This window comes from Solanum pennellii, chromosome 1, assembly GCF_001406875.1.
Source record: "Solanum pennellii chromosome 1, SPENNV200".
Taxonomy (NCBI): Eukaryota; Viridiplantae; Streptophyta; class Magnoliopsida; order Solanales; family Solanaceae; genus Solanum; species Solanum pennellii.
In genome coordinates, this window is record NC_028637.1 from 100,443,879 (window position 1) to 100,464,656 (window position 20,778).

General features: G+C 28.8%; 1 protein-coding gene across 1 annotated transcript; it reads left to right on the forward strand.

The window, feature by feature from the left end:
- Window positions 1–16,457: 16,457 nt before the first annotated feature.
- LOC107007942 (dormancy-associated protein homolog 3) lies at window positions 16,458–18,466 on the forward strand. The gene is made up of 3 exons (XM_015206803.2): window positions 16,458–16,687; window positions 17,114–17,275; window positions 18,053–18,466. The coding sequence occupies exons 1-3, from the start codon at window positions 16,573–16,575 to the stop codon at window positions 18,160–18,162; spliced, it is 387 nt and encodes a 128-aa protein (XP_015062289.1). The 5' UTR covers window positions 16,458–16,572; the 3' UTR covers window positions 18,163–18,466.
- The last annotated feature ends 2,312 nt before the right edge of the window (window positions 18,467–20,778 follow it).

Genomic DNA, 20,778 nt, shown 5'->3' on the forward strand with positions numbered 1-20,778 from the left:
AAAATTCTAGACTGACTGGTATGATTACTTATATTTGGGCTCATCTCGACATCCCAAATTGCAAAGTGCTAGTAATGTTTCAATTAGCTGGCTGAGCAGAGTTGGTAAAGATTCCTTCTATCAGTTTCTATTGCTTTGAATGTGAGAAGTAAGAATTTCACTATCAAACAGAAGTGCAACTACCATATATACATTTTATGATGTCGTCTGCGCGTAATATGTAATAAATAAAAATTTAATGTAGGTAAAACTTATCTACTTACATATGTAGGTTTTTATCACAGCTACAAGTAAACTAAATTACCATCAAAAGAAATAATTGTTCAATTTTAATGTCATTCTCAGCTTTATGGGTGATTGAGTTTTTGATTTTAAGTAGTCTGCCACTTTATGATTAGAGCGTCAATTTGCCACTAAAATTTTAAATCTCTGCTATAATTTAGTTACATTATATGGATGCATTAAAAAGAATTGTTTTTAAATTCCAAATTGCTCAGAGAGTAATATAAGTAAGTAAATTTGGATATAGGATTAAAAGTTTGAGGTGAATCAGTAAAAAGAGTAGAAGCGACTTAAGTGAAGTAAAGACAATAAAAGGAAGAAACAGAAGCATTGCTGGTTTCGTCTGCTCTGCTGTACTATTTAATCTAATGTAAGCAAACATTTAAGTGTTTGCTTGCTTTTTATATATATGTTGTCATTGACTTGCTAACTTGGTTATTCCGTGCTATTTATCTCACAACCCGATCGAATCTAGGCTGATGATCGGCTTAATTGAACACGTTTCTTATAGTTCAAATTTATGTATATAGCGAATGATATTAATATTAGTAAATTGGTTCTGAATTCAATTTATATACATTTTGATGATTTTTTCTATATATACAAACACAAAATTTGAATCAAAGTTATTATGTTCGATTAAATTTATAGCTTCGTCCGGCTAAAAAAAGAACAAGTACATTGAGCTATCGATATGATCCTCATTGTCGATATGTTCAAACAAACGTTAATGATGAAATAAGACATCATCAATACGGAGAAGAATATAAAATCGTTCAATACAAAAAATCTTATATTATATTATATTATATTAAAAATATTTAATTTAATAACCAACTACTCAAAGATAGGAAGGTGTAGATGTTTAGGCTTGCCCCTGCTGCTGCTAGAGAATAGGTCGTCACTTTCTTTGCGGTTGATGCGGTTAAATCAACTAGTAGAAGGAAGGTGGCACAGTTCATCAAACGAGTAATTTGAATTGTTTTGGCTCATATTAAATAGGCTAAATGAATAAATGATTCATTATCCAACCTTAATGTCCAAAAGTTAATTAGACATGATGGGGTCGGTCAAAAAAAAAACAAATCATCTGAACAATTCTTATAAAAATTTTAGGGAAAATTACTCGAATTATAAAATATTTATTTGTTAATTAGTTAATATAACTATAGTTTATCTTAAATACAATTTATGGTATATTTTTAGTTATAATTACGCGGCTTAATTTTTTTGTTTGTATAATTTGCGCGTTTGTATAATTCAGAATTTGTATAAAACAATTTATATCATCTGTGTATAATTCGAAATTTGTATAATATAATTTGTATAACTTTTGTATAATTCAAAATTTATATAGTATAATTTATACAAGTGTTTACACTTCTGATGTTTTTAATTGTATAAGTTCGTTATTTCGAGTTTATACAAAAATAACAGAATTATACAAATGAACTCGCGAATTATACAGTCTACAAATTATACAAATCAGTGAATTATACAAACGAGACAACATAAACTGTTGCTACAATTCGTAAATATGCAAACTATAGATATGAAGCACAATTAAAAGTATTATAATGTCTATTTGCGAAAACTTCCTAAAATTTTATTTATTTTCTTATAATTTGTTAAATTATCAGATAAAATTAATTTGGAATCATCAAAATGTGCTAACTAGTACTGATATTCCTCGATTTGTCCAAAATCAAAGGCATTGCGCTTAACAAATTTTGAATATATACTTGTTAGTGACCTAAATTACGTGACCTTTTTTTTTTAGTTCTTTCAAAAAATATTATTTAAGATACTTATATTATCATTAATTAGATAATTATAAACACACAAAAATCCTTAAACTTATTTTAGATTCTAAATTTTATCATTATTTTCTTAATAAAGATTGTGTCGGATCAAAGAATACTGAAAGAGTACTATTTTATTTAACGTGAGAGAGAAGTATATAGTATGATTGATGATAAAGAAAATTTTTAAGGCGGAGAAGAGAAAAGACATAAATTACCCCTCAGAATTCATGGGGGAAAATTGGTACGAGTTAGAGGTGGTATACTGGAAGAAGCAAAACCTTTCCTTTGCTAAACTTAGAGAATCATATCTATCTTGGGACTCCCCCTGCCTTCCTCAAAAACATACTCAAAAATTATGAACTATGCCCAAAAAAAAAAAAAATTGAGATCTAATTTTATATATAGCAAATATAAAAATTATATTTATGCATTATAATTATGTTTGTAAAATTGTGCTTCATAGTAAATTTTATGTCTGCTATAAAATTTTTGATTTGTATAATTCGTTAGATACATCTAATTTTATACAAATTTTTCAGTTTTGTATAGATTCATTTATACATTGTAATTTGTATAATAAGATTTATATTTGTATAACTATAAGTGTATAGGACAAAAATGTATGTATTTGTATTTGTATATACATTTTTCCCTCGCTTTATACAAACACATTTTATATATTTGTATACAAAAAATGGTCAATTGTATATCGAGTCAGATGACAAAAAAAGAATGTTACTGCGAATTGCAAATAAAATAAACTATGGCTATATCATTTTATTTAAATTAATAGTTTTCTATTTCGTACTATTTTTCTAAAATTATATTACAGTTTGCACTATTTAAATACATGTTTTTACCCATCTACCGAAATATTATAAAATAAAAAAAGAAAAAATTGGTTCACCATTTTCATTTGTTTCTTAGAACTATATATGGAAAAGACAATTGTAATATACTCATCCATTTTAATTATTCTTTTTGTGTTTGGATAATTTTTTAATTTTAACTTTTTGCATAGAGTATCTAAGACACAACATTAAAGATGATAATTATTTTACATATTTTTTATTTAAAATTATATAATAACTTTTTTTATTTTATTAAATTTTATATTAAATTAAAATAAGACCGTGAAATTGAAATGACGGAAGTAATTAATAGTGAGGTGAATAACTCGCGCAGAACACGCAACCCCTCTACGTGCATTTTCTTACCTTGCTCAGGTAAGACTTGTATTCCTGCTACTCAAATCCCTTTTTCTCTTTCTTGCAAAAATCAACAAGTCTTTTACTTTTTCTAACCATCTAAATCTTGTCAATCAAATTGTACACTTATTTTGTGAAAATACGATTTGTTTAAGTTTAAATTATGAAATTCAATTAATAGTGAAAGAATTAAGGGTTTGTTGAAAATAATTTTCTATTTTCATGAAGATAGAGATAAGGTTGTTTGCGCCAAATTTTCTATAATCACAAAATGAATATAGATTACGATTTTATTTATCAAGATTTTGAGTATAAATTTGTGTATGCTTTTGATTATTCTTTTTCATTATTTTTTTTGTGATTTGAGTGGTGATAATAGCGTAATTATCGAATTAAATTTTGAAAGTATTTTGTTGTCAATATTATTTCACGACCTCATCTTGACCCCTTTGTGATTATTTATGAATTTTTTAAGATGCATTTTCATGGAAATACATTACCCTTTATATAGGGCATAAGTTATGATTTATCGTTGAGTATCATATAAGATCCTTAATTTAAATGAACTCATCTAGTAGAGTGCAATATTTTGATATCTATAAAAAATTTACATATATCTCACCTTCGCCCATATTGTAGCCATACAAAATATGCTGTTATGTTGCTGTTGCTAACTTGCTAGATAGTCTAATTTTAATTAGACTTGTTATCAAAAGAATTGTTTGTTTATTAATTTAACTCATTTTGATCGGCTCAATTTCAATTAAATTGGCTCATATAACCCACCTAATCTTCTGGTGTAGGTTGATTGGTGGAGTGGTGTGTGGCGTCATCATTCATCACTTACTTTCCCAATTGGTCAACATTAATAATAATTAAAAGTCATAAATAATTGTTGGACGACACGGGTGTAGTTCTGAATATGGTCAGTCATGGCAATAAAATATTTATTATAGTTTGGTAGAGTGCAGGCTTAGCTGCAGCAGGAACATTCAGTATTCTTCTAGCCTTCAATATCCCTTTGCTTATGCATAGTATTTCCTTCTTTTCTAAATCTTCCTTTCCCTTTGCTATTTTTAGTACCATTTGGATCAATCCTACACTGAAATCAATTAAACCCTATATACATAATTAAGAAAGAAAGACTTTACGATCTAAAATAAGTCAGTTATATTTATGTGGGGGTAAGTTATTTCATTAGGCGTAGAATGAGAAAAGCGGAGACACTTGTTATAATCAAATTTCAAATGTCAATTGAATAAGAAGGAAACTAAAAAAGAAGTTCACTAGGGTTGAATTGAGGGTAAAATGGAGGTGTCAAGTAAGAGGTCAAATCTAATAATATTTCGTGCTTTGCTAGGTTTTGAAATGCAAGCCATACACTTTGGACATGTAAACGTATGCAACACGTCCACACAAACAAGGCTGCAATCAAAAGAGATTGATGTTTGGGCATTTCATTGCAAAAAAAAAAAAATCATCTATAGTACTTGTGAATTTTTTTCCCCTCTGTTTTCAGATCTCTTTTATCCCATCAATCCTTTTTTTTTTTGGTCTAGTAAATTGTAGTAGAGTATATAGTATTGTGTGGTAAATGTTATAAAGAGTGGGGGGTNAATCATCTATAGTACTTGTGAATTTTTTTCCCCTCTGTTTTCAGATCTCTTTTATCCCATCAACCCTTTTTTTTTTTGGTCTAGTAAATTGTAGTAGAGTATATAGTATTGTGTGGTAAATGTTATAAAGAGTGGGGGGTGGGATGGGATGGTGTGTTTTAATTTTTTGCAAAGTGATGGATAGACTTTTTACTCCACAGCATCAATTGGTATTGAAAAATCAAAATCAATGAGCCAAAAAGACAATTGTGATAGCCCCTTTTCACTTGTTTACTTGATTGCTTCACCTATGGGGTCTTTAAAGATTTGCCCACTCCAAGACTCCAAGCTTTAACTCTTCTTGTCCCTCTTTACTTTAATTCTATCCATCTTTTTATTTATTCACCACCCCCACCCCTACCCACATCCCCACCCCTACCACATCCTCACATCTTTTTCCAGCTATAAATACTTGAGCTACCCCAATCTTCTTATTTGTCACCTCAAGTTCAAAAATGAACAATTCACTCACACAATGCAAGAAAATACCTTTTTCTTTTTTTAAAGTTGTAGTTAACTTTAATGGAAATGTTGGCAATAATGGGTGGGTAACTCATGTTGGAGAAGCAGGGCACGTGCAAATTTTTGTATTCGACGATATATGCATTACTAATGGTAATGCATCAATTTTGCACGTGTTCTCCTTCTCCAACCCGAATTTCCTACCTCCTCTCTTCTCAAGATTCTTCAAAATTCAAATCATTTTTGACCTAATGTGCGTTGAGACAGTAATTGTTGTACGTAACTTTTTTAAAGTATACGCTATAATACCAAGGGAATATTAACGACTAAACTAATGGCATGCATGACTATGCCCTTAACTAAAGAGTAGTGCAAATAATTTTCATTATATTATTTACAACTTTCTTTTTTGCAGGGTGTCTACAGAGAATTGACAGTTGAGTTTTCTATTTATATAACATAAATTTTAATGTTTTTGTCATGCTGTTTATAGGTGGCAATGAAGGGAGATGGACCAAACATGGAGCTAGTGGTCCAATGCTGTCTAGGCTCATAGCTTACCTACTCACGGAGTTCTGCTTCAACTTAATATGGCATTTGACATCTTGTACTTAATTGTGTAATAAAAAAAAAGTTGTTGCATCTTTACATCTTGTACTTATAGTGTAAGAAAAAAAAATTATTTTTACTCTCTAATCTAATTTTATATATATTTTTTCTTGGTTGGAATTTCGAACTTCAGCTCGTTAAAATATATTAGCCACTTCTTTAAACTCCAAGAAAGAAAAAAAAATCAATTAAGGCCTATACTTCCTGATCTCAAGCAAAGTTAAAGTTTGATCGTAGATTTTGATATGTTTGAAAAATGGCTTTTTTTGAAACTTTTCACATACAAAAATATAATTTTTTTCGACTTGAGATGCATGTTAAAACAATCGTCAAAATTTCGAGTTCAAAATATTTGTTGTTAGGAAAAAACATTGAAGATAAGATTGTGAGTGGTCCTAAAAGTATAGAGTATCTTTTGTTAGATTTTGTATAGAGAATTGATGTACGCTGCTTGTTACACTCAAAGGTGGTCCATGAAGATCTAAAGCAGCTTCGTACGTACCTTAGCCAACATAAAACAAAGTTTCCTGCTAACCTGACGTTCATATGCCACTTTTTACCATATACTAACACATTTGGCCAATGTCATTAGGAACTACTCTATGTTTTTATAAAATATAAGAAAAAACAGCCCAATTTACTTTTTGACACATGGAAGTTCTTTTTTTTTAAAGTAATAATTAATTTGGTGTAATTTCATTATTTTTTTATAAAAAAAAATTAAATTGACTTCACTTATATTTAATTAATAATTTTATTTTATCTTAATAATTTTATTTTATCTTTTATTCTATCTTTTCACAATATTTCTATGTCGCTATAACAAAAATAACTTTTAACGGCAATATAAGTTGATATGAAGTCTTTAAGTGTCGTTAAAAATAATATCACTAGACTTTAGAAACATATACAAAAAGTGTTAATTGCCGCTAAAAATATTCCATTCAGTTGTAATTAAAAATTAATTACCGCTAATAATCATTTATTATATAATATGTACCCTACTTTTTTTAGATTTATCCTTTCAAATTCTCAATATTATTTATTCAAAACTTTATATTCACAATCTCAATATTTTTTTACTATTCGTATTAGTTGTACTGTGACAGCTAACAAGCTAACAATTCTATAGAATTGAAACTGATCAGGTGTTATATAAGAAATCAAAAATTATTCAATCAATTGTATCAAACTTCTAACGAATCTTCCTTTTTCGACTCGTAAGTTTTAAAACCACTTCATATAAATCATACATACTTTAGATTTATTAAATAATTAGAAATATTCAACAAAAAGAATATTATTTCTAAGTTTTTATCTTATAAGTTACTTTGAAAAAGTCAATTCAAACATCCTCTGAAAAAACATCGTACTTGATGTATATGATAAATATGTAACCTAATTAAGTTCGCTATTATATATTAATAAATATATTACTTACATGTACTTATAGTTTTAACTTTTATACATCAATTTTTATCACCAAATTATGATTAGAGAATATACATAAATTTACTAGGTATAAATAACAAATGTGAGTCGATATTTCTAGCCAGTAAAAAAAAAAAAGTTAAGCTGTAGATAATAATAGAGGAAATTCCCTCATTTCCATAAACCAATTTGAAGAATGCTAATATGGATTTTTAATAAGTATGCAAAGTTGTTATTTATAGAGACCCAAGAGGTGTTACTAAAAATGGAAAAAAATCCAGGATCTTTATTGCATTGATAAGTTTGTTTTGGGGCAAATATGTTTTTTTTTTATTTTGGTGAGTTTGTGAAAGCCTTATAGAGTAATTTTTATGTTAGAAAATATAATTAATCAAAGTATATTTTCTAACAGAGCGGTATTGGCGATAGGTATTTTATGAGGGGCATAACATTAGCAGAACTCGCGGTGGACGGTGAGTATGATTCATGAATTGTCTATGAGCATAATATATATATTTTTATTTATATTAATTTTAATATTTTTTCCAGTTCATATTAAGTGAATTGTTGAAGCATAACATATTTTTTTTAAATCGAAATATATTAAAGACTTCTTTTTTGAATATTTTAATTATTTCTAAATTAATTTTGTTGTAAGAATGAAATAGGTGAGAACTTGATTAGATGAAAGGATAAATACAGGGAAAATTTGAACTTTGAACGTACAATTTTTTTTTATTTTGAATTATTAAAATTGTTTCAATAATTCACTTAATATGAATTAGAAAGGATATTATTATATGAGTTACTTTCATATCGAGGGGTATATCAGCTATAAATGGTAAAGTTGAGAGATATATCAGATTCTTTTCCCTATGTTATATGATAATTCAATGAAATACATTTATAACATATCAATATAGGTCAAGTAATATAAAACGGTCTGAGTTTATATAGTATATGTATACTTTCCTTGGGCTTGCGTAAGCATCTGTAGATATAATCACATCACACAGGAGTCAATAGTCATCATTTTATGAGTTGATTTGGCAGTCAAAATAAAAGTGGAGGGGTTATAATTTGCCTAAGAAAGTGGGGGATTTTCTTGTAGCAGTTGAGACTGGAGAAGGTTTCTTTGCTATAGGGCCATTACTTATTGGAAATTGAAATGAAGTTAATTTAAATAATTTTGCAGAAAGAGTTAAGAGTAGAATTAATAAATAAAAAAGAAAATGGAAAAAAACAATAGCGTAAAAAAGTGAAACAACAGGGGACAAGTACTAAAGGAGTAGTTGCAGAAATGGGAATCAATGTAGTTACTACTCAATACTCTCTACTTCATGTTTGAACACGCAATGCACGCACCTCGAGGCCTTCACAATATATTCCTCCGTCTTATATTACTTGATTCTTCATAATCTGAATAAAAATCTCGTGATTAATTTGTTAAAATGAAACGGAGGGTGAATAACACATGAGTACTTTCTATAATTCCATTTTAAATTAAAAGTTACGTGCTTTTCACAATTACTTATGTGATTATTCACAAAATATTTTCTTAGAACGTGTAAAATAGTTAAGATCTTTTTTATACATGAAACGAAAAAAGGTCAAAAAAAATCGTTAAACTATCTGAAATAGCTCATATATATCCTTAAACTATATTTTGGCTCAAAACTATCCTTCCCGTCAAACTATTGGGTTAAAAATGTCCTTTTAATTAACGAAAATTGTTAAATGCCATGTGGATGCCACATGAATGCCACATGGCATCCAAATAGATTTCCACTGCCACAAAGAATAAAAGGAAAAAGGTTAAAAGTACCCTTAAACTATCCGAAATAGCTCATATATACCCTTAAATTATATTTCGGCTCAAAACTATCCTTCCTGTCAAACTATTAGGTCAAAAATGACCTTCTTATTAGCAAAAGTTGTTAAATTCCACATGTGCCACATTGACTAAATCCCTAAATATTAATTACTCATTTTCCCCTCATTTCATTATTTTCCAGAAACGATTTCACCCCTTCTCCCTCATTTCGCAGCTAAGGTTTCATAGTAGTGGATATTCGTGGTTATAGGTTAGTAATATTTGTGGCATCCACATGGCATTTAACAACTTCTGTTAATAAGAAGGGTACTTTTGATTCAATAATTTGACGGGAAGGGTATTTTTGAGCCGAAATATAATTTAAGGGTATATATGAGCTATTTTCGATAGTTTAAAGGTATTTTTGACCCTTTGTATTCAGTCTACGTGGCAGTGGAATCCTATTGGCATGCAATGTGGCATCCATATGGCATACACGTAGTATTTAACAACTTTCGTTAATAAGAAGGTATTTTTGACCCAATATATTTAAGCTATTTCGAATAGTTTAGGGGTATTTTTTTAGCCTTTTCCGTACATGAAATCATACACCTAATTTAAATTATAAATTTTTTTTTTGAGAATTCTCTGTGTGAACCAAAGGGAATAGTATTAGTTTTTTCCTAGGCTTTGTTCATGAATCATGATTATCAACAATTATAGTATAGCATGTGCATTCAACACACATACGTGCATTTCCCTTTAATCATGTTCTTGCCAGTCTCATTTATTTCTCTTTTGAAAAAAAATTGGAGTTCTGTTATTAAGTTGACTTAGTAAATAGAGACCGATTTTATAATATGATAATTGAGTTCATAATTATATATTCATGAATATATTAATAAATTTATAAGTAAGGTTTCTAACAAATATTATTGGGTTTCTGTAAATCTATGCAAACTTAATAAGCTAGCTTTGTCCCTTCTCGTATAATTTATTTTGCGTCATCTCGAGTATATTGATAACGTTAATTTTCTGTACAATATTATTTTGTTATTATATGTAAGTTGCTATTTCATTATATTTTGATCAATAGTGCTTATTAAAAACTTAAATAAAAAGACGGTACAAAGAAAAGATCATTTTATGCAAGCATTTTGTTTTACTAGTCACCCTCGTTATTTTTTAACTAGTAGTCAATAACTAATTAGTCAAAATTATGCTCAATGATCGAAAAAGAAATATTTAAAACAATTTTGAAGATTACTATTTCTTAACATGATAACATATTAGTGTAATTTAACAAAAGGATATATGACCATATAGAGAGGATACCCATGCATGTATAGCCTTAAATAGTTATTTTGATTTAAATAAACATATCAAAAATTAAGTTTAATTATTATATTATTAATTGTTTCAAATTGTTTATAGCTTGTTCTTTTTGGGAAAGATTGCGTAGAATGACTAATATTATCGCTATATTAGATACTATATCTACAGTTTAAGAAATTATAATCCATGGCTACAATTTTTCTCAATTTTTGTTATTCGCTTAATTTAAATAATTCGTTTAATTTATAAATATAAAATTTGTATAATTCGATTGTTAATTGTATACTATCCAGAAATTTGTATATGCTTATCCTAGATATTTGTATACGATTGATCTCAAAATTTGTATAATTCGGTTGTTGATTGTATACATCCAGAAATTTGTATATGCTTACCCTAGCTTTTGTATACGATTGATGAAAAATTCACAATAAATTAGCACGTTTGTATATTGGCAAGCAAAATATATAACATAATTCTGAAAAAATCCTAAATATATAAATACGGAATTGTATATATATATATATATATATATNAAAAAGGGTGGAGTGGGTGAGGGATGGGGAAGAATTGTCTTGTACAAGTAGCACTCAATATGATTAGACATAATAATGCTTTGTAGCATAATTAGTGTAACCTTAAAGATCTTATCCTAATTATCTCATCTTAGCTGTCTTTGATCCAGCATGTGCCTCTCTATTGGTGGGTTGTCAATTGTTAAAACCTGCTTGTAATGGAAAGACATTTTTCTTCCTACCTCACATCCCCTTCAAAATACAACAAGGATATATAACTATAAAATCAAGGCTGCTGGCTGTTTCATGTTGACAAACTTTTTGAATAGCCAATGACAAAACATTCTATATGGTTTGTTTAAGCATAAACATTCTATAAATACTTCTTAACCCTAAGTTTCTGTTTCAATTTAAACTAATATATACAAACACCACTACATATAACGTAATTTTTGAGGCATTTTTTATTTTTCAAATTAACTAATTGTTCGATTTTTAAGACTATTTTTAGAGTGTTCTTCCAATTTTACCCTTCATCAATTAGTATTGGAATGAATGATTAATTAATACTCCCTCCATCCAGAAATGTTTGTTATGTTGCGCTTATCGAAAGTCAATTTGATTAATTTTCAAAGGTAAATTAGATCACATTAATTCGATATTTTAAACAAAAAAATTAGATATTCTAAAACTATATGAAAAGTACTATAAATTACAATTTTTTTTATATTAATATGTTGAAAAAATGTATCTTAAAATGTTAGTCAAAGTTTTTATAATTTGACTCTAAAAATAGAAACCATGACAAACAACACCGGACGGAGGGAGTAGTTAATTAGTTATTTTAAATCATAAATTTGACAATAATTAGCTAGGGTAAAAATGGAAAACTAGGTTCAATTTATGTCTTAATTTACTTTTCTCAAAGGGTGTGAAAAACCTCAAAAATTCACTTACTATGGAATGGATGGAGTATAAACTTAGTTATTATTATAAACTTCGTTAGGGAGCGATTTACCCTCAGTGACTTTTCTGCACAAATTCGTATTCAGTTGAGCTCCAATATGAGTATCGACACTGGATAAAAAAAAGTTATTATTATAAACTAATTTGAAAATAATACAAAAATATGTAAATATCACATTTTACATCCGCCTTTATTAAGTTGCAATGTCAATTATAAGCCAAGATAAAAGGCGCCACCTCCGTTTAAAGAAAATGACTTATTTTGACTTTGATCTGGACATAAAATTTAAGAAAATAAAGAAGATCTTTTTTTCTTGTAATTCAAAATTAAGTTATGCCAAATATATCAAATCTTATACCTTGAACAATTCATGTAGAAATTCAAAAATAAAGTGACACCAAAAAAGAAAAAAGATCGTTTTTACAAATAGACTAAAAAAATATAGATCATTATATAGATCATTATGTTTGAAATGGACATAGCATTAGAATCCCTACGATAAAGAGTTTTGTGGTGGTGGTAGTGTGGTGGGGGTACTGAGGATCTCTATGCACAAACCTTGTAGTGGAATTTAAAGATCCATGAGCTTGACATAGGACCTAAATTGATAATGGCCATCACTTATACTATTATATGAAGATGAATAACTTATCAATGTTCTTAAAAGTCAAGTCTTCACTAGTAAGAGTTGTCAAAATCACAATTAGGTATGGTTGAGCAAACTGTGTTCACAAGATCCTTGTGGTTTAGGGGTCTTTTAAATGTCAAAGTAGTTGAGATATTATTGTTTTCATTTACTGTTGTATAAACTTTGTGGTTCATGATAAATGACCTTTAAACATGATGAAAATTCATTAATAAGTCGAACCAAACATTTGAATTTTATGCATTGTAGTACGTAAATAAGTGGACTTGAACGTTAGACTATATGGGCAGACAATATAAGTAAAGTGGAATCAATAAGGAGATTATATTAATCAAGTTCATAACAATATATAATCATGATAGATCCTTTTATAAAAAAACAAAAAATAGAAGATTTCGTTGCATCAAACACAATGATTCTTCCTCCTCGAATGATAAAGAAAAGTTAGAAGAAAAAATACGTTTAGGATTAATTTAAAATGTGAGTTCAGTAAAAGCATTTAAATATAAAAATATATAAAATTTATAAATAAAAATATTAGCATTAAAATAATATTTATACATGAATATCAATTGAAATTTATTTTAATTTTTGTAAATGGTTTAAAGAGACCTTGAAAAATCATTCTTAAAATTTTTTAAACTTAAAGCTAAAATATTAAATTTAAAAAATTTTAATGATTAAATTGACAATATCGAATCTGAATAACGTAGTAAAAGTGAGGCTCAACAGAGGCGTGGTGGAGGTCACATATCAGTGCCCCGCAAGGGCCCAATAAGATAAAATTTGAACCATAACTGGAAAGGTCTTTTGCTTTTAATTAAAGGTATATCACCACTTGCCTAATTATTAAAACACATGTAACTTATATAAAACAAAAGGTTATTACTGATTAGGTAAGGATTTATTATATTAAAATGAATTAGTGCATCTTTGACCTTTCTGAGGTGTTGGAATCAATTTTTTCTTTTTTTTTAAAAGAAAAAATTGAAGTGCTTGAAATATAAAAGGTAAATATAGGTAGAGGTAAAAAGGAATTTTATTTCTATTATAAATATGTAAAAAATAATTTTAGTTATGTATAAATGATAAAAAAAATTATCGAAGAGCGTTTATTTAAATGTCTTGATCCTTTCTAATTTTTATCTTACTTGACCTTTGGATTAACTTTTATCTACGATAGTTATTAAAGAACACTTCATTTATAATATAACTTTTTTAATATAATTTAAATTTTAGCTGAATTCCAATATTACTATCGTCAAAAACTAATTTAAAAAAAAGATTTGACTCTAGAAAGGGACATGCACCTACTAAGTATGGCATGATTGACATTATTCATCAGAATTAATTTTTATAAATAGACAAATAGGTATACAGGTATAAATATTACTTTGCTTAACATCAACACACATCTTATGGAAAAGACCGCATACATAATGCTTTTTCTTTTTCTTCTAAAATAAATAAAATTATAACATAATGGTCATTTAATATGAAGGTACCAAATACAGTGCCAAAATTGTAATTTGCTTCTTGGGTTTGCCTAGATATTTTCTTTGGAAAAATTATTTAGATTAGTAAACATTTAAATCATATTAAATGTTATCGCTACTGTTTAGGGAAATTTAATTTCACAGCTATAGTTTTGCTCAATTTTATTATTAGTTTGATTTGTATAATTGATTTTTGAGTGTATAAATAAATTTAAAATTTTTTGTATATATTTATTCAAGCTATTTGTATATGATATACGATAAATTCATTTTAAATTACTCTATTATATATTCCCAAGTAAAATATACAAATGAAGTTCTAAAAAAATTCTAGATATAAAATTTGTATATAATTAGCCAATTTATATATTCACAAGTAAAATACACAAATAACACAAATATATCTGCAATTTTCGTAGCAAATGAAATATATATATGAAATACAATTATAACAAATAAAGCTATAAAACTTTATTACGTCTATTATATTTGCTATTTATGAAATTTTCTCTATTTTCTTCATTTCCCATGGTAAATTCGTGGTTATGAATGACATTTCAAGGTAGGGGTGGAACGGAATTTGAAAAGATACGTTGAAGTACATAGGAAGAATGCCTATTTTATTTATTCTTTCGGAAGACAGTTATTTATTTTAGTGTAAAATATATAGAGATAGTTAACACATAAAAATGTTATCATTATATTTATAGACATGGTTTAAATTAAAAATATAGATTAAGATTGATCTAAATATATAGTTTGCTTATTTTGTGAAGTGTTTGATTAGTATGAATAATATATCGAATATGAAATTAAATAAAAATAGTAAAGTAAAAAATTAGAAGGAGCATGAGGTCTGAGGTTTAATGTTGATGGCTGATAGTGCCATCAAATGGACTTGGTCTTATTAGCTAGACAATTTAGTACAATAAATAATAGGACAAGAGATTAACCATATAAAATAATATTAATATCAATGTGTTGTATAACGAGCAGATGATAAATCAATGATCTAGAACAGAGGAAGACTATTTATAATTAAATCCTATGATATAATTTACGTAAAATTCTTTTCAATAAAGATTCTCATTTATTTGTGTCTGTATTCATTGAACAATGATTGATGAGGATTTCATTCCTTTTGTGTTATAATTGGGTTATAGATATGATCTTATGGTTTTGAAGTTAGATGAATTTACATGTGATATATTGAATTTAACTATTTTGGATTTAAATCTTTTAGAAAAGTAATTAATGTCTTCTTTAAAGATAATTATTAAGATAATTCATACATTTATAATGTTGAATCAGTCTTAATTTATCCTTATCCTCTGCGTGTCTTTTCTTAATTTATTAATGTATCTAAATCAAATTTTATCCAACATAAGTTAATACTTATAACGTACTTATTACGTCTTAACTTATTTATTTTAGATTGGTGAAGAATTATGAATAGCTAAATAAAAGAAAAAATACATCCTCTTAGAATGTATACAAAATTATTTTCTTAATACACATTAAAAATATTTATTTATATAATCATGTGAATTTTCTACGAAAATAATCAATAAACACAAAAGTATAATGCATTGACTAACTAAATAATTTTTAAATAAGATAAGGTTCCATTTTTTTTTCAAAGAGAAAAATTGCGCAACTGAAAACAGTCCATTTTTATTACTAATAAAAGAAAAGAAATAAAATAATTATTTCAACAATAACAACAATAACGTATTTATGATCATCACACAAAAACAATATATTCGCCGTCTTTTTCTTATTTTATATAAATAAAAAGATCACTTTTAAAAAATGATCGACTCGACTCAAAGTAAAAAGAGTCTATATATACAAGAGTAGTCGACGACAAAAATTAAAATTAACGACTTATCCAGAACATTTCCGGGTCAATCTAAATACCCAAAACCCAATTCACCATTTCATTACCTGAGATAAAATAAAGGACATATCTGACATTTTAAGCAGATAACGACCGATCACGTGACATTCTTGATCAGCTCAATGTTCATGAGCCACGTGGCTAAAAGCCAAAGGTAGAAAGACGCCGGCTTTGTCACGTCGATCTTATCTCCATATACGTGCTCTTAAATCCAACCGTCCATTTCATCTCAGATCTGAAAGATGAAAATCAACGGCCTATAACCGATCTTATCCCACAAACCTGCAAAAGCCTTTACGCTTCAGCCGTCAATAAATATCAGTCCCCATACCATCACTCACTTCTCTATAGAACACTACAAGCCGAGAAAGTTCTATCCTAGCGGAACGTACAATTTCCCTTTTCTCTTCTTCTCCCCTTAACGTGAGCTGATTCGCTAACCTGCACCATGAGCTTACTTGACAAGCTCTGGGACGACACCGTTGCCGGTCCCCGGCCAGATAGTGGCCTCGGGAAACTCCGGAAGTATTCTACTTTTAGTCAGCGTTCAAATTCCGGCAAGGGTACGCTTTAGTTGCTATCTTTCGCCGGCGTTTGCTGAACTCTATTAACAAACAATAATCAGTACTATCTATTATGATTGGCTTATCAAATCTGTGTTAATCTGAATTATCACTTAACATAGTATATTTATCTGTGAACGTGCACAAATTAGTGCGATTTAAATAACGCTATCTATTATTTTTTTTCAAGGAGCTCTGATTAACTTGATCAGTATTTAAAGTTAACTGGCTAGAATATGTTTGATTTCTGTCTCAATTTGATTGGTGAAATTGAAAGTTACTTTTTCCTAAATAAGGACTAGATGATAGCTTATCAAAAAGAGAAGGAAACGATTTTGATAAATAATTTGATCCGAGGATTCTGCAATTTTCGCTACCGAAAATATATTCGATTCTCATGAAGCATTTTTTTTCGTTTTGCTACAGAATCAGAAGTTTCAACACCGAGATCCTTCACTGAGGAAGCAAGTGAGGACGCGGTGAAGGTGACGAGAAGTATCATGATTGTAAAGCCTTCCGGGAGTCAGAATAGAGATTCACCTCCCGTTTCTCCGGCCGGTACTACTCCTCCGGTATCTCCTTTTTCTGGTAAGCTGCCACTTTCTGTGATTAGTTTTCCGATCTAACTAGTTCCTACTTTCCCGTCGTCGCTTCGGCGGCTTCATCGCCGGATTGTACCATTAGAATAATTTGTTCGATTATTAACCGAAAGTACCCACCAGGAAAAGGGGAGAAAAAAAATCTAGAAGAATCTTATAAGGTTATTATGGTAAATGTGTAATTTTCTATAATTGATGTAACTTAGCGGATAATGCGATGCAATAATGCAGATATTAGGTGGACCGCAATTATTTTAATATGGTGGTGTCCACTTAGATAGTGATATCCTTTCTAGACTCCGTTGAAGCGTTTAAAAGACACAATTTGTGCTCGGCCTCACCCCTCCACATATAACAACTGTGCATGGCTGCTTAGCTTACACATATAACCTAAAATTGAATAATTAGCTATTCATCTAACAGTTTGGATAGTGGTCCAGTTTACTTTGATTCTCTTAATCTGTTCATGACTTGGCCCACGTTGCCATTTTGGTAAAAACATCAATTTTTAGAAATCAAGGACCCCCTATGTATCCTGACCTTTCAGATACATGTGTAGTGAAGTGGATAATATAAGTTAGAGTTCTTATCTTTTTATAGTTTTGAGCGATTGCTTTAGTAGTTTTATAATTGAACGACATAATAGTAGAGGTGTACCATTATTCTTCGTTGGATAGATAATTCTACTAGCTAGTTATAATGCATGTTGAGATGAGAGCTCTGTAGAGTTTAGACTTATTATTTGATGTGTAATGATGATGATCAGGTTCTTCTGGAAGAGAAGCATTTCGGTTCCGTCGGCGATCAGCGTCATTTGCATACGAGAATGCCAGTGGGGTTGGACCCAGAAGCCCTCGTCCTCCTTACGACCTGTGAGATATAGTCGGGTTCTCCTTTTTTGTTTTCCTTGTTGAGGCGGCTGAATGTAGTATAGCTAGTCGACATTACTCAACATGTTCCTGGTTGAGAATGTTGTTTTGTGTGGACTTGTGGCAGTGGTGTTTTGTTTGCTTAATTTTGTAAATAGTGCAAGTGGTTCTTCATCTTGCAGATGTTGTGACGAAGGTTTTGCAAAAGATGTAAACGTCCAAGTTCGTCATGTATTCTGCTTTGTATTACGAGTTTTCCCTTATAATGTTATTTTGATTTTCTCGGTCTCCTAAATGTTTGTTTTTTGTTATATTGGAGTTTGACTAAATCTAGATCTTTATTGTAAGTCTTATCTTATGGGTAAACCCTTCCTAATAAAAGTGATGTTTGTACCAATAAAGAGGACTTGAACTCGTTATATCTGATTAAGTAAAAATACTCATTATTGTACCACAATCTTCTTGGTGTTCAAAAATGTTAGGAGTAAATAACTTTGACCTTTCATTAGATATTTTATTTAGTCTTTGATCAAAGTACAATGGGTCTTTGCGTGATGGCGAAAGAAGAAACAAATATCTCAAATTTTGTCAAACGAGGAACGAATGGGTGAAGAGAGAAGGAAGGGTACGCAAATGATCATGGAGATTTTATTGTAGATTTTTGTCAAAAGAAATTAAATAAGCCGATGTTAGGATTAATGCGTTCACTTTCTTTGTTGGGGTTTAAGAAGTTATCCTTTTTTACGAAAATCAGAGTATGGATTGCTAAATTGACGAGCGATAATGTGAATTGGCGTAATGAAACACATTAGAAAATAATGAGAGAGTTGATTTTTAGAATAGTAAAAGAAATGCTATTTGCTGAAATTGCTGGATTAGTTTTCATTTTTACCCCTTAGTTTCTGTTGTTAGAACTAATTCTCCTGATTGGCTATTATTTGAAATGTTGCTAAAATTGTCATCTGCACGTGATGAAGTTCATAGTTCTTTATTTTATTACACTAAATGGGGAACTAAGCAACTATTTAGCTAGCGTTTGGTCATAAATATTCAAATATTTTTGGCAAATATTATTTGGATGAAAATTTGGGTGAAATTTCACCATGTGTTTGGCCATAGAATTTGTAAAACATATTTCATTTTTTTTAGAAATATGATTTATACCTATAAGTTTTTAAAATTATCGAAACTAACCATAAATTTGTATTACATAGCAAAATAGAAATCTCGATTTCCAATTTTCTCAAAAAAGTCATTCCTAACTTCTATTAATCGTGGACCACTGATGGCATAACCTTTAAATCCGGACATCCTCGCATCATCATGCAAGACACTTATAAGGACTTGATGTTTCTTCATTAGTCCATTTATCAACCGCTGAACCACGTGATTTATTCATTTTTTTTACGTTTCTACAATACAACATCAACATGACAACACATCATATGCATAACTTTATTTTTTTTGGAGTGCACAAAATCTGAAAGCATGTCTTTACTAAAAATGAAAGACGTACGAATACGATTGAAAGTATATTACCCTGCGGAAAAGTTGAAGTCATAGAGTTCTCGCCGAAAATCTCAAAACCAACTTCAAGAATAATGGGCATTACAAAACTTAACAAACAAGCCCGAAAAATTAGTTGCGCCAGTCTAATGAAAAAATAAAACACAAGGAGAAAAGATTCTTATCATTCGTAACTCTTAAACCTATACAAGAGAACATATTCATACAAATCAATTCAAGCAAGTTCAATGTAAACGAAATTCACTATAAGAAAAAATATGTAGATTTTTACAAATAATCTTCAATTTGTTTCTCCACAGAGGACTGTCACAGAGCTTTTACTGTGGTTGTTCAACTAATTTTTTGGATGTAAAAGTCCATTTACGTATATGCTCTATATAATAGAAAAGTGTATTAATTGAGTTAGTTGGCAGATGGGGAACTAATTGAATTGGTTGGTGTTAATAAATCGATTATTTTTGTAAAATATATAAGTTAGGTGTAAAAATTGAATTTCTAAAACTTTCCAAATAATGAAATTTTCTCAAATACTAGAAAAAACTAGTATTTGGAAATTTGGAATATTTGCCAAAAAAATTTGCCAAATAATGAAAAAGTGTATGAACAAACAAAATTTGTCAAATTCTTTCCCAAGTTTTACTTGTAAAATCTATGGCCAAACGGGCCCTTATAGTACTCTACTGTATAAGAGGGGTCTCTTTATTTTTTTTTTGCATATAATGTGTTCGGAATACAATGATTTTTCAAATGTGTTGTATTGAATTTTTATTTTCACTTGTTTATGGGTAAACCTTTTAGGTGAAAGATAATTTGTTAAATTTGATTTTTTATTAGTATTAAAAAATTAAAATATTTTCGTTAAGACTCTCTTTATAATCGTATGATGAATAATTGATATATCGTATATAAATGCTTGACTAGGATAAAATAAAATGATGACCTAAAAGACTGCCACTTTTCAGTGATCAAATTAGACCGCCATGACTTAACTTTGGACCTTAAAATTTTTGGTTCTTTAGTTATGAAAATGAGTATTTTAATACTTACCTGGTGATTATTTTATATTATTTTATTTTATCGTATTTTTATTTCGAAT